General features: G+C 39.3%; 1 protein-coding gene across 5 annotated transcripts in view; it reads left to right on the top strand.

The window, feature by feature from the left end:
* NNT (nicotinamide nucleotide transhydrogenase) overlaps positions 1-10,867 on the top strand; it is a 92,510-nt gene extending 81,643 nt beyond the window's left edge. For all 5 annotated transcript variants that reach the window (XM_080803546.1, XM_080803548.1, XM_080803545.1 and 2 more), the window contains exons 20-22: positions 6,924-7,042; positions 8,275-8,390; positions 9,883-10,867. In XM_080803546.1, coding sequence (XP_080659672.1) covers positions 6,924-7,042; positions 8,275-8,390; positions 9,883-10,032 — 385 coding nt within the window. In that variant the 3' untranslated portion in view covers positions 10,033-10,867. The remainder of the gene's footprint in view (positions 1-6,923; positions 7,043-8,274; positions 8,391-9,882) is intronic.
* The last annotated feature ends 3,671 nt before the right edge of the window (positions 10,868-14,538 follow it).

The following is a 14,538-nucleotide window of genomic DNA, read 5'->3' as shown; positions in this document are numbered from 1 at the left end:
TGCATTTTCAGATTCTGGATATTCTTCATATGATGATGGAACATTGATGAGCTTTGGCCATCAGTTCCTGGAAATGACTGGTCATGGCCAAACCAATGTCTGGTATAATTAACTGGAATACATTCTTTGGAGATAAGCCAGTTACATGGGCCAGAATTGTTATTAACTTACATTGACTTATCAGTGTGCACATATATATTTCTACAAATTCAGTGTGTTCTGTTACTTCTCTCAAAACACTGGCATTTTCTTGTAAGAGCCTTGCGTGTGTTTTCCTCCAACATTAGAGTCTTAAGGTTTAGTATAATAAATTATTATGTCAACAGATATAAAATGATCTGTCCTTTGGGATATTCAGCATAACATATTGGTTAGCTTTGCCATTATTTCCTCTTCACAACTAGCTCAACAGATATAATGTCTTTATGCAGTCTGTAGCTAATCAAATGTTACAATAACAGCAAATACATTTAGAGCTCTTTGATTTCTAATTTGGCCCAAGACATGTCAGTTTAAGCATAAAGATGATGGCCAGATGGATTAATTGAAAGATAAGCAAGGACAGTATTCAAAACAAACAAATTAATTAAGATGAAAAACTTACTGGAATAAAGGAGGTATACAGAATTGTTATCCAAAAGTAATTTGTATAGTATATATTGGATTATTCAGCTAAAATAGAAACCCTACTTCATGGAATTTTAGGACTGGAAAGGAAGTTTGTGGTAGGCTGAATAATGGCCTTGAAGTGTCCACCTACAATTCCCAGACCTGTGGACATGTTAGTTCACGTGGCAAAGGGGGCTTTGTAGATTTGAGGGGAAGATTTGGAGGTGGGGAGACTATCTTGGATTATTTGGGCTGGATCATGTCATCACTAGGGTTCTCAGAGAGGAAGGAGTCAGAGAGTCCTAGAAGAAGCCGTAAGAGAGAGTCAGAAGAAGAGATATGGCAGTGGAGGCAGAAGTCGGAGGGATGCATTCACAAGCCAAGGAATGGGGCCCCCCTCTGGAAGTAGGAGAAGGCAAGGAACGGATTTTCCCGTAGAGCCTCTAGAAGACGTGCAGCTGTGCCAATACCTTGATTTCAGTGCAGGGAAACTGATTTTCTGCTTCTGACCTCTGGAACTGTAAGATAATTGATTTGTGTCATTTTAAGTTACTAAATATGTGGAATTCGTTACAGCAGCCATAGGACACTAATACAGACCTTAAATATCACATAGTACAGTGACTTGAAGTCTTCAAGTCTTACAAATTGGGTTTTGTGAAGAGGTTTGGACCTGGGGGAGGGAGGAAACACTTATTGGTGATTGGTAAGATTAGGAGATTAGGAGAAATTTTCGGTGTTCAAGAATTGTTATTTGCATTTCCAAAAGAGCACAAATGAGTAATTTGTGGCAATTATAGTACCATTGACTTGAGGTAGAACAGTTCTTTAGTTCTGGAAATCCTGAATTTCATCGTTGTCTCTTATTAGGAGTTAAGACAGTTGCTTTTAATCCTCCCCAGTCCTCCCTTAAATGAAAGGCTGTCTCTGTTGCTGCAACTGTCTTGATTACATCCACTGCCAAGCCATCCTTTGTGTTTGTATGGGAGATGCTCTTGAATCCTTTCTGTACTGAACTGGTGGATGGTACATCAGCTCACATTGATCCTCTCTCTTCCTCACTCCAGAAAAGAAGATGGACACTTTCTCTAACTGGGACATTTGTTTTTAAATAGTTAACAGAAAGTCCTTTTTTTTTTAATTAAAAATTTTTTTAATTAACATATAATGTATCATTTGTTTAGGGGTTCAGGGGTACAGGTCTGTGAATCATCAGTCTTACACAATTCGCAGCACTCACCATAGCACATATCCTCCCCAATGTCCATAACCCAACCATACTATCCCTCTGCCCCCTTCCCCTCCAGCAACCCTCAGTTTGTTTCCTGAGATTAAGAGTCCCTTATGGTTTGTCTCCCTCTCCGGTACCATCTTGTTTCGTTTTTTTCCCTCCCTTCCCCCCACAACACCCCCCCACACACACACTGCCTTTCAAATTCCTCATATCAGAGAGATCATATGATAATTGTCTTTCTCTGATTGACTTATTTTGCTTAACATAACAGCCTCTAGTTCCATCCATGTCATTGCAAATGGCAAGATTTTGGGTTTTTTGATGGCTGCATAGTATTCTATTGTATATATATACCACATCTTCTTTATCCATTCGTCTGTTGATGGACATCTAGGTTCTTTCCATAATTTGTCTGTTGTGGACATTGCTGCTATAAACATTTGGGTGCACGTGCCCCTTTGGATCACTGCATTACAAATACCCAGTAGTGTGATTGTTGGGTCGTAGGGAAGCTCTATTTTCAACTTTTTGAGGAACCTCCATACTGTTTTCCACAATGGCTGCACCAGCTTGCATTCCCGCCAACAGTGCAGGAGGGTTCCCCTTTCTCCACATCTTCACCAACATCTGTCATTTCCCGAATTGTTAATTTTAGCCATTCTGACTGGTGTGAGGTGGTATCTCACCGTGGTTTTGATTTGTATTTCCCTGATGCTGAGTGATGTGGAGCACACACAAATTTTTTTTTAAAATTCTAATTCTTCCCTGTGCATTTGAAGACCATTTTCTTTTCTTTGTTTTATGTAAATGAGGATGATTTGGTCCACTTCTGTTTTATTTGGTGTGCTTGAAAATCACGTTTTGCATTCTTCCGAGCCAGTTGATCTTTTTTCACTTAGAGTGTTATTTTCTAGGTCATTAGATGTTTTGTGTTTCTCTTGAACTTTAGCCAAGTACCCTCTGATCCTTTTCAACCATAGCTCCTAGAACTAAATCTGTTGTTTACTTTTTTCATTGGGTCTAGTCAGTGATGAAAGTGAGCATACCTTTTCGTGAATGTAGAGAACCACCCTGCCATTGTTCACCAAATCAAACACCTTTGAAACTTCCGTTCATCATATCTTGTCTTTTTCTAAATTCATGGAGTCAACAGGCTTAGGAATATATTTTAGTTATTTCAATATAAGGCACTTTATCTCTAGGTCTGTTTTTTATTTTTTTATATTCATGCTTTAAGTACTGTATTATTATTTTTTCTTTCTTCCTTACTTTTTTTTTTTTTTAAATAGGCTCCATACCCAACATGGGGCTCAAACTCACTTGCCTGAGATCAAGAGTTGGATGCTCTTCTGACTGAGCCAGCCAGGCGCCCCTAAAATACTATATTATTATTAAAGTATTAAAATGGTATTTATGTTCATATTTGAAGTTCAGTAATAATAAGCCTCGTTTATTGAGATAAGCTTGAAGAATTTTTTTAAAAATGTTTTACGTTACTGCCACTGTAAAAAATACTAAAATTTTAAAGTAGGTATCCCAACCAAAGAATCAATCTGACATTGAAGAAATGCTTGCTCTGAGACAGTGTGAAAAGAGCCACAGTACTGAATACAGTCTGCATTACCACATGAAGAGTGGGAACATAAATTGTCAATAGTTCATCTTATTTCTTTTGTTTTCGGGGTGATTAAAAACTGGTTTGGTATCGATTATGACATTAGGAGAGCAATTTGCAGTTTAAAAAGAAAGCAATCTTGTCTTTAGAGAATATTTTAAAATTGTACTCAAGTGTCAAACTATTACAGTCCCCAAAATGAAAGGAGAATTTGTGGTTGAAGAACTTAAAACCTTATGAGGTGGTGAGTTTGGGTGGTCATGGTCTGGAGTGAACTAATTAATGACTGCCCTCAATTTTATTTTCACTAGAATAAAAGTACAGCTAACCCACTGAGGGGAAAGATGATGAAGTAGTTGAAAGAGATGAATAGTTCATTCTGTCCAGGTAATTCCTAACTTCCACCCTGGGTAATTTTTCAGAATTGACTTGCCCAGCATTCTGCAGGTGCTCATAAATGTTTTACATTGTGCTGGATACTTTGTATACCGCAACCTGTTTTTCTCCTGTGTCAATTTTTCATGCAGAGATTTAATTTATTTTATTTTATAGCTCTTAGCATGGTTGAAACTTTCTGGGCTCTCAGTTATTCTCAAAGAACACTGAATTGGATTGTTGGAACTCCTTCAGGCAGAGAAAAATAGGTGTTTCTCAAGCCTGTTCATGCAGCGTTTTCTCTAGACTTTGGCAGGATGTGGTCATGTAGTAACCGCGGGTTACTGCTCGGTGGGAAAACTGAGACAGAGAGAGGCCTTAGGTAACCTGCCTGACATCAACGTAACTAGTAAACCGGGACTGTTAACCAAGCAAAATACCTCTCAAAGTGCCTGACCGCACTACTATATGGTATAGTAGCTACAAGTTCAGACTCCCAGGCAAAAAGACCTGGGTCTGAATCCCAGCTTAACTACGTACTGAAAAGGTTGTACAAACTGCATAGCACCTCACGAAGGGCCAGCATTAGCCATCCTGTCAAAAGAGATCTACGTTCTTGCTTCTTTTTGGTGGATAGAGGAATGCAGCTCCACGGGCTTATCTAACCGAGGATGGGGCTTGAATCACTTGCTGGACATTCTAATTCTTGGTGGAGATTTTTAAAAGACGATTAGGGATAGAATGAAATAACACATGAGAAATCCTTTGTAAATTGTGTTACAAGAGAAGAGTGTGAAGTGGTAACTTATTTCAATAATTTTTTTTTAAGATTTTATTTATTTATTTCACAGAGAGAGAGATCACAAGTAGGCAGAGAATCAGGCAGAGAGAGGGGGAAGCAGGCAGAGAGAGGGGGAAGCAGGCTCCCTGCCGAGCAGAGAGCCAGACGCGGGGCTCGATCCCTGGACCCTGAGATCATGACCCGAGCTGAAGGCAGAGGCTTAAACCACTGAGCCACCCAGGTGCCCCAGTGGTAACTTATTTCAAATGAAGTTAATTTTTTTCCACCATAAAAAGTGTATGTTTTCCTCTTTTTGGCACCTGTGAAACTGGGGAGATCCCAGCTGGGCCAAAGTCATTGATCTCATTGCCCTCCTAGCCCTTCACAGTTTCCCTGAAGCCCCTCAGTGACATGGTTTGACTCCTCCCCACAAACGTACACATTCTCACAGGAAATTAGGAAACTATATTTAAAAAAGAGGAGTAGTACAATGACTATCTCTCATATAACTGCTTAGAGGTAAGTGTTTTGTTTCCTTTCAGCTCGGGAATTCTGTTTTTGTTTTGTTTTTTTGTTTTGTTTTGTTTTAACATAAATTGTTATCTAGGAACATTTAGTGATCCCAGAAGGAAGATGATATAAAAGTGAATTTGAAAAAAGAACACCTGTCACTTTTTCCCCTCCCACTTACAAGACCCCTCATTAGGCTCTTCGTTATCACTTTTAAAGATGTAGAAAATCATTTATCAGCTATTGGGGCAATCTAAAAGGCCATTTTAAAACTCTTTTCAAGTCTACTTTTGGGGAGGAGTCAATTCCTTGGTGGCTTTAATCTGTTCCTCGCAGGATCTGTGTTCAAAGTGGGGAGGCCTGACTTGGCTGCAGTTCCCATGAAAAATAAAAGGGAGTCTTAAATGACCATAACTTTTGTATGAGCCAGCAGTGTGTTGTGCCGGCTATAAAGGCCGAGGCCGACCTGGGCACTGTCAACGGAAGAGCCCAGGATGTGGTTTTCTTGCTGCACCTTGTGCATCCAGATCACGATATCCAGCATATTGTGTTCACTTTGGGGGCCTAAGGTATGAGCTGGATATTGACAGTGTAGAAACAGGTGACTAGGACAGCAGTGGGTCCTGTCGGCATGAATAGTTGAAAGAACTGAGGGTGTTTTCTTTAGTAGGCATCCTAGGAGAGCTCAGAGGATTCCACATATGAAAGAGGGAGTAGAGGCTGTAGATGGCCAAACTACAGACCTTGGAAAGCAACGCGATGGGGGTTCTCCTTGGCTGAATATGAGTGTGTGTGTGTGTGTGTGTGTGTGTGTGAGAGAGAGAGAGAGAGAGAGAGAGAGAGAGATGTAATTATTGGGATTGTCTAGTAATGGAATTGACCTCTGGAGGGAGTGAGTTTCTGGTTACTGAAAGTATTTAAGCTGAGGTTGGATGGATCCCTGCCAAGAACTACAATAAAATGCATTTTTTTGCTGCATTTATTCACTCTCATTCACTCACCCACCCACTCCCTCCTTATTGAAGCCTTCCTATGTGTCAAGCATGGTGCCCAGTGCTGAGGGCACAGAGATCAATACTGTGGGCAAGAGGCTGCTTTAAATTACCCCAAAGATCCCATTATGGTCGTGGTTGGAAGACAGTTCTTGATGCTTCCCTTCTTTTGCCTTAATAAAAGTGTGGAGCTCTGATTTGTGTCTCACTCTTTCTTTGAAACACTCCAGCATGTTGCTATCACATTTCTCCCGGGATGTGGAGTCATGCTTCATATCATGCTCGGAAAGATCGGAGGCCTTTAACTCCTGTAATGACAATATTTTATTTCTCTAGCTTTGAACATAGAGGTTAAAGTTGAATGTGGAGTCAGCTTTTGATGGAATTGTGGTGATTTTTCATGGCAAGTGTTTAATTCCAGGCTGACTTACATAAGTTTTTAAAGACGCAAGATTTATCAGAAAGTATCATAAAAGAACATAATGCTTCTTAAATGTAAGGTGATATTTATTCATGTTGTTGGGAATTTGTTGTACTTGAAACATACAAAGAGTCAGGTTCTAAGGTTACATTTATTTCTCAAGAGGAGCTCTCATTTGTGTATACTGAGAGATTAAACCTCCAACTTCAATATTTGTAGATTGATCATATATCTGGACTGGTTCTAGCCCCTCTTGTAGAGATCAGATAGTACCAGGAAGAGTGAAGGTGCCAGGAACAAAGTGTGCAGATCTGGGGGTGATGTAGGGGTCTCTGTACATTTTGGCCCATCTTGTAAGGCCAACTGTTCATTTGTTTCATGTCTAGGTTTGGAATTCACCCAGTCGCAGGCCGGATGCCTGGTCAGCTGAATGTTTTGCTGGCTGAGGCCGGGGTGCCATACGATATTGTGCTGGAAATGGACGAGATCAACCATGATTTCCCAGGTAAGTAGTGGGGGTGATGGAGAAGCTTGTTCTTAGTCCGAATAAAGTGATACCAGTCTTAGGACCTACCTTGTGGGATTACTGAAGACCTACTAGTCAGATGAAGAGTAACCTGCTCCTAGGAGGTGTACAGTTGAAATGAAATAAATGAAAGTACGGAATGAGGTCCAAGAGGCTCGTGAGTGGGAAGGGTAGTATTGGGCCTAGGAGGAGATCGGAAGGTGGTGAAAATCTCGGGGCGGGGCGGGGGCAGTGGAAGTCATTGCAGAGGGATTCTAAAGAGACCTGGCTTTCGGATCCACGTTCTGACTCTCACTTTTGGAAATGGATACTCAGCCTCAGGTTCCTCACTTATAAAATTGCTTCTGTTGATAATTTCATGTCCAGTTCTTTTCAGCACCTGAGATTTTACTGGTTTCCGATTGTACCAACTCACAATCAAGAAAGTAGTTTTTGTTTTTTTTTTCAAGTGCCAGGACTTTGCTAGATAAGGTGCTGTACTTTATGGCTGTTGTTGGGTAGATGTTGAATGTTAATGACATTTGGCTCAAGATCATGTATGTTAAAGTTAAACCGGTTCCCTCTGGCAAGTATCCACTGTAAACTTAAAAAATACTGTTTATTAGAGAAAAAGAATGAAGTTGTGTGTATATCTACATTCACATGGCATTTTTGGCAAAGTTCTAAGGTAATTTATATTATAGAGGGAATTTGGGACATTTTATGCCCCCTTTCAGATTTCACTGTTGCTAAATTATGTGTGAAACCTGCCAGTTCCAGAAATTATGGACACAGCTTTAATACAGTGCAGACCCTTAGACCATTTTCTTTGAGACATCAAATAGCATCTTATGTGGTCATTTTAAAAGATGAAAATGGGATGCAAATCTTATAAAATAATTTAACTGGCAAGATCACCGTGAGATAATAAAAAACCATCAAGTCAGATTGGGTAGATCCACTGTGGGGGAGGGGAAGCACAGCAATGCAAGGTTTGGTCAGGATGCTCAGGCTGAGCTGCAGGATCTACTGTTTCAGCTGTGTGACATTGGCTAGGTTCCTGAGCCTCTCTGAGGAAGCTCTTTGTGCAGTGCCTGGCACAAGTGTGCGTCCTATAAACACTAGCTTCTGTTATTGTTGTTTTAAAGTCCAGATCACTCTAATTTGCTTGAGAAAAAAGAAAATGACCCATTTGCGTTTTTTTATTTCTCTTTTTTTCCTTTATTATGTAGACACCGATTTGGTCCTCGTGATTGGAGCCAATGACACTGTGAATTCAGCCGCTCAAGAAGACCCCAACTCTATTATTGCAGGCATGCCGGTTCTCGAGGTCTGGAAGTCAAAGCAGGTAAGGCTTCAGACTTGTGTTTCATTGTAATCATCAGATGTCTCCTAGAACATGCACACGGAGCTTTCCTGGTTCCCATTGGTGAGGAGTGCCGATGCCTTTTGGGAGCTCCAGGAGCTAGAGTGGGTGTAGGGCCCCGCCGTCTCTATCCAGCTTCTGTCTGTTCGGTGGTCACCAGAGAACCCAAGTAAATGTGCTGGTCAGCATTCGAACTAGATGATGTTATGTGGGTGGATTAACAAAATCTGTAACCACAGCTGAAAAAAGAGCTGTGAGCTTTTGGAATGAGTCTGGCTGACTTCCAGAGAGCGTCCAGTGAAGCAGATGGCTTCCCTCTGGGACAGTGAGTCAGTATCATTGCCTTCATATACGAAGACGAGCACATTTTTTCGTTTAGTGTTTTTGAAAGGGCATTTGTTGTTGTTATGGAGTGTCCAGAAGAAAGGTGATTTAGAAATCCAAACTGTGACATGGCATAAGGAGGCAAGGCCTGCTCACGCACCTTACCTCCATGGAAGCTAACTGCTGGGTTATGGAGAACTCACAGGCTTGTCCATTTCCGCCGCCCTGGTGGAGGGCTGGTCTTCTTACCACTCTCAGGTCAGATCTGCATTTTAACCGTCGTAATGATGTGATGTACGTTTCCCTTTCATTTTGTTTCTTTTTATTGTAAATACATGACCTTGAAATTTGTGGTGGATGAGATACGCACTTGTTCATGTGTAGATGGAAAATTATTGCACTGGTCATCCGTATTTGAGAGTTTGCAGAATGCGTTACTGTACTAAGGCTGTGTGAAGTGGGAGTAAATTTATATTGCTTTCATTTTTGGATAGATTACATGTCCCAGACTACCACAGAAGGGCTTTCCATTTCTTTAGGAACTGACTTGATATTTAAGTGAATAGCACCCTCCATAACTCATGTAATTCTAAGTGACTCTAACGCATCAGTATTAGAGACAGACTGACTTCCATTTTGCTTTGTAGGAGCATAATATTAGTCATTCGCTCTGTCTTATGATGGGCTGGATCGCTCTTCGGGCTTTCGTCGTGGAACCTTCTGCTACACTTTAAAGTGATGGAATAAGAACCATCCCATTTTCCCACTCAGCTACATTTATCTTAGGATCTGTAGCAGAAGTTTATGTGCCAAGTTTGTTCTCTGAAGCCCAGTCAGAGAATGATACTTATTTTTCTGACTGGAAGATGTTACACAGTCTGTATGGAGAAAAGCAGTGAGAAGAAACTCTGTTGTTAATGTGATTTTTCTCTCATGGATAGGAGTACGGGCACATTTTTAAAATGAGAGTTAATACAATGTAAACATGCATTTAGAAAACATTCCCTGTGTGTCGTAGAAGTCTGTGCACTCGGGAGTTGGTCGCAGTATGTGCTTCATTCAGAGCTAGGGCAGGGTGGTGTTGGCCCTGTCACGTGCCCGTCGTGTCTGTTACATACACTCACTCTCTCCCTTTGTCTTTGCTCCTTAGGTCATCGTTATGAAGAGGTCCTTGGGTGTTGGCTATGCTGCAGTGGACAATCCCATCTTCTACAAACCTAACACGGCCATGCTTCTAGGCGATGCCAAGAAGACATGTGACGCACTGCAGGCGAAAGTGAGAGAATCCTACCAGAAGTAAATTTTAAAGACCAAGCTGTTGTCTGACAAAGCCACCTCTTCCGTTGTGGGAACAGACAAATACCGTATCACTATACACAGCTGATACACATCTGTAGCAAAGCTCTTGGAAGAAAAAGAAGACAAGAAAGCAAAACACGTGGGGAGATTTTTTCAGGAGCAGTGATCCCTTGATTTTAAAAAAAAAAAAAAAAGATGGAAAATTCGACATGTCTTTCTGTGCGTATTTTTTGTGTCACGAATTCCAGAAGTATTTTATAAAAGAAAGAACAGCCTTATTTTAGTTGTAATCCATTTGGATTTTTTTTATTCTTCCTCAATAGTCAGCTGTGTTTTAAGGAATTAAATCTTTAGGATCTTAGTACTCACATTATATACGTGGATCTGAAAAATCTGACCCTGTAAACATTACTGCTACCTTCATTTATGTTATTTACAACAAATTCTACTTATTTGAAACTTCTGTCAACTCCTGAGCTATCCTCTTACCATTTAACCATAATCCAAATTAACGTTATCAAATTGGCTTCAACTTTTCGAACTGTATTTCCAGTTCTAGGTTTCAGGGATGTATTTTCTGACTTCTATTTTAATATATTAAAGGACTAGATAATCTTTCAGAGATGCTGGAAACAAATCATTTGCTTTGTATATTTCATCAGGACATCAATGAAACATGTAATTCTAAATCAGTATCGTATTTTTAAAAATCCATTTTCCAATCCAAGATCTTTTTTTAATTTCAATCAGTTTATAATGTGTATTACTGTATTAAGTGCACTTGAATGGAATTCAAGTATTTGACTAATAAAATGAGTTCATCATGTTTGCATAGAGATGTAGCAATTGTCTCTGGTAACAAAGGGCTAACACAAATAGTTCTGCCTGTTAGTAACATCTGGGGAGGGCTTGCTACTATGAAATAGATGAAGTTAATCAGTCTCTTAACTGTTGGCAAGAATTTTTTTTTTTTTTTTTCAAATCAGAGTGTGTTTTGAGGTCTTATGTAATTGATGACATCTGAGAAAAATGGTGGCACTTTCTCTGTGCTACCTCTTTGTTTATCTCAGCACCAGTAAAGATCGTGTCTTTTTGCAGCAAAAGTGTAGATTTTCTTTGTGACTTTGGTACTGTGCCAAAATGTCTAGGTGAATGTGTGAGGAATACTTGGGATATCTGCCTCTCTACATAAGTAATTTGGTACTACGTGTCTCAAAAACAATTGTAAACACATAAAAGCTATTTCTAAACAGTAAATTTTTTACTGTCATGCTCGTGTTTACTCAGTTTACAACTCACGGTATCTGCTGGTTTGATAAGCAGCTTCTATTTTGTTGTGCCTGAGATCAAGATCTGTGTGTGTGTGTGTGTGTGTGTGTGTGTGTGTGTACATATGTTTTAAAGCAGGAAAGACTCCTTTTTAATTTTTAAGTGGTAAATGCAATTTGCTAATGGATCTCAGGTCATTAGTAACCTCAAGTCTGGATTATATCATGAAAGTTCTACTAGAAAAAAGTAAATATTATCTTTATTTATGTCCTTTTCCCTTTATCAAAGTAGTAGGTACATCTGGAAAGCAGCAACTTGGATTGTTTTTGTTGTTGTTGTTGTTGTTGAAATAATTCCTGCCTTCAGCTTAAACTAAAAATAATTATACTTGAATTTATTTATTTTTATTTTTTGTAGTAAGTATTTTCCCATGTTTTTAAAAGTTAGGACCTCATTCTTTGCTACTCATTAGTCCTTTGTCATCCAGTTGTGTTAACTGAATTGAACCAATATCCAGTTGGTTTTATTTTACTTTATTGGTTAGGATATTTAAATGAATTTGGATATATAATTTCTTAAAGTACCACTCCCTAGAAGTTGGTGGCCTTGGATTACTTATGGTAAAGTCTAATATCAACAAAAATAATCTTCATCTATCCTGTTTTTTTATTTCGTTTTTTTCTGCTAAGTCCTGTAACTAGAAGATCCGTCTTCTTTTTATTCTTGTATTGCTCACATTGTATAGTGCTATTCAACTAGAAAGAATTTTTAAAATCAATCCATTGTACCCCAGAGTCTGTTACCAAAAAAAAAAAATTTTTTTTTGAATTCTACCTAGGCATTGAAAGGTTAATGTTGACATGTCTTTTAGGCCTTTTAACAATCCTTTATTTTCTCTTGTTTGTCCTAAATTGGTAGTTTGTGTTTAAAGTTATGCATCTAAGTAAATAATGTATAAAAGTAAATGTATACATTTTAATGCATTATATGTATGTTTCTGTCTGTGTAACTGTGGACAGTTTTCTGGCATATAAATCTTCTTATCATTCTCTCTCCACATTTTTTCTAGGGGTTGGAATAGAGAGGACAGAGAGAGAGAGGACTAATCTTTTTCTGCAGTGGGCGTTTCAGGCGTTTATGGACTCAGTGAATAACAGTTCGGTATTTGGTGATGAATCTGGATAGTGGGCTCTCGCCTTTCTGATTCCATCCAAGTCATGGCCCTAACTTTTAGATTTTTCTGTTTTATCATCCAACACAAATATGGGATATATTATGTATCAGTCAGCTTTATGGTTTAGTTCAATTTATCCTATCCCAGAGCCTTATTATGTATAATTAATAACTCATAACCCATGTGTTCATCTGACTGAGAGGCAAATTTTCAATTCCCTTAAGGCATAAGCCTTATGAGGTAAAGCATTTTCGTACTGGAAATTTGGACAGTTCTTTTGGATAGCTGGGGGAGAAGAGTTCAAATGTCTAATTTATAGCTCTTGCCAGTTTTTGAGAGTCTTTGCCAATAAATATTATTGGGTCAGAATGGTAAGAGGAAACAAAAACAACAAAAAACAACCAAAACTCTACACTCCAGTGGCAGCAACTTGTATATTCCGGCTCCTCTTTAGATTCTCAAAGAATCTAAATCTTTAAAGGAAAGAAGCATTAGTTTAATTAACAAGGAGGGGGAAAATTTTTAAAGTGAAACTTTTTTTAAAAATATTTTATTTAATTTATTTATTTATTTATTTATTTGACAGAGGGAGAGATCACAAGCAGGCAGAGAGGCAGGCGGGGGGGGGGGGAGCAGGCTCCCCGCTGAGCAGAGAGCCCGATGTGGGGCTCGATCCCAGGACCCTGAGATCATGACCTGAGCCGAAGGCAGAGGCCCAACCCACTGAGCCACCCAGGTGCTCCTTTAAGTGAAACTTTTAAAGTGTTAGTTTAGTAAAGGAGCAGAAATGGTAACATTTGAATGTCAAAGCACTTAAGATTGCTGTTCTTAAACTTTTAGAAGTTCCATATTGGACTAAGAGATTGAACTGTTCACGATTGAGGTGGTTATATGGACATTTACTGTGGTGTATACTGTAATTCTGGATGGAAACCTTTTGGATAAAACAGTGATGTAGCTGATGAGACAGTAATGAGAATGTTAATATTTGAAACTCTGGCATATAATGATTAAGATGGTGGTAGAAAAAGATAGTTGGATCTTGGTACATAATTTTTGGGGGGAAGAGTGGAAAACTACATTGGATAGGTAGAGAAAGGCCAGTTTATGATTATGGAGAACTTTAAAAGCTTGAACTGAAGTAGTGGGGAAATACTACATCTCTGTCATGTTGATTGTGAAAGCAGATGACTACTTGATTCTATATAAAATATTTGTACTTCGTATTCTTGCCAAAGATCATAACTTTGAACTCTATTTTCCAATTCCTTCCAAAAGCCCATTTCTGAAGAATAATAACTAATGAAAAGATAGCCTAAAGGATATGGAGTCCACTTTGCCCTCAGATATTTCAAATCTTGCTCAGAGACCAAGCCAGTCCTTCAGAGGTCTAGGTGCTTGGGCTGTGATGTGTGGGTCATTGTGGATAACAACGACATGAAGGTACTGGAATGGGGGCGGGGGAGGGATCCAGCTCACCTCAGGGGACTCCGAGTTTGGGGGAAGTACATGTGGCAGCAATAGAATGGTGGGGAGTAAAAGTGGTTGTCACAGACTTTGGGAAGAATTGAAGTGATGTGGATTTGGGGTATGCAGGTAACACATGGGAAGATGGTGGCTACACTTCCCAAGTGATGCAGAGACGCGAATTGGAAGTGAGACCTTAGAGCAAGAGGTTGGAGGTGTTCCTGTTTGTTATAAAGACAGAAGAGGAAGATCTAAGAGCTCTCTCATCCTCCTTCCTGTTGCATTTGGGACATTGAAAAACACAGCAGCATAGTAATTTGATATATAGTGAATAGGAAAAACCCATGGAAATGGAACATTTAGAAATTAAAATAAGGCCATATCCCCCCTCATCTACACACTCTGTTTTTGGCTTACTACAGGAGAAAAAAAAAAAAAAGGCAAAAAGAAAAAAAATTTGGAAACATCTCCAGTAAGGTGTAGACCTAGATTTAGCCAGTGAACTTTCATCTAAATCAGCCCTTTTCTGGATCCGATTTTCCAAAAGCCAGTGAACAGTTGTCAGCCAGCCTTGCTTTATTCCCCCTTCTTAGGAAG

The sequence above is a fragment of the Martes martes genome (assembly GCF_963455335.1).
Source record: "Martes martes genome assembly, chromosome: 5".
NCBI classification, from domain to species: domain Eukaryota; kingdom Metazoa; phylum Chordata; class Mammalia; order Carnivora; family Mustelidae; genus Martes; species Martes martes.
The sequence above is the reverse complement of the archived record's forward strand: the minus strand, read 5'-3'. Positions and strand labels throughout refer to the sequence as shown.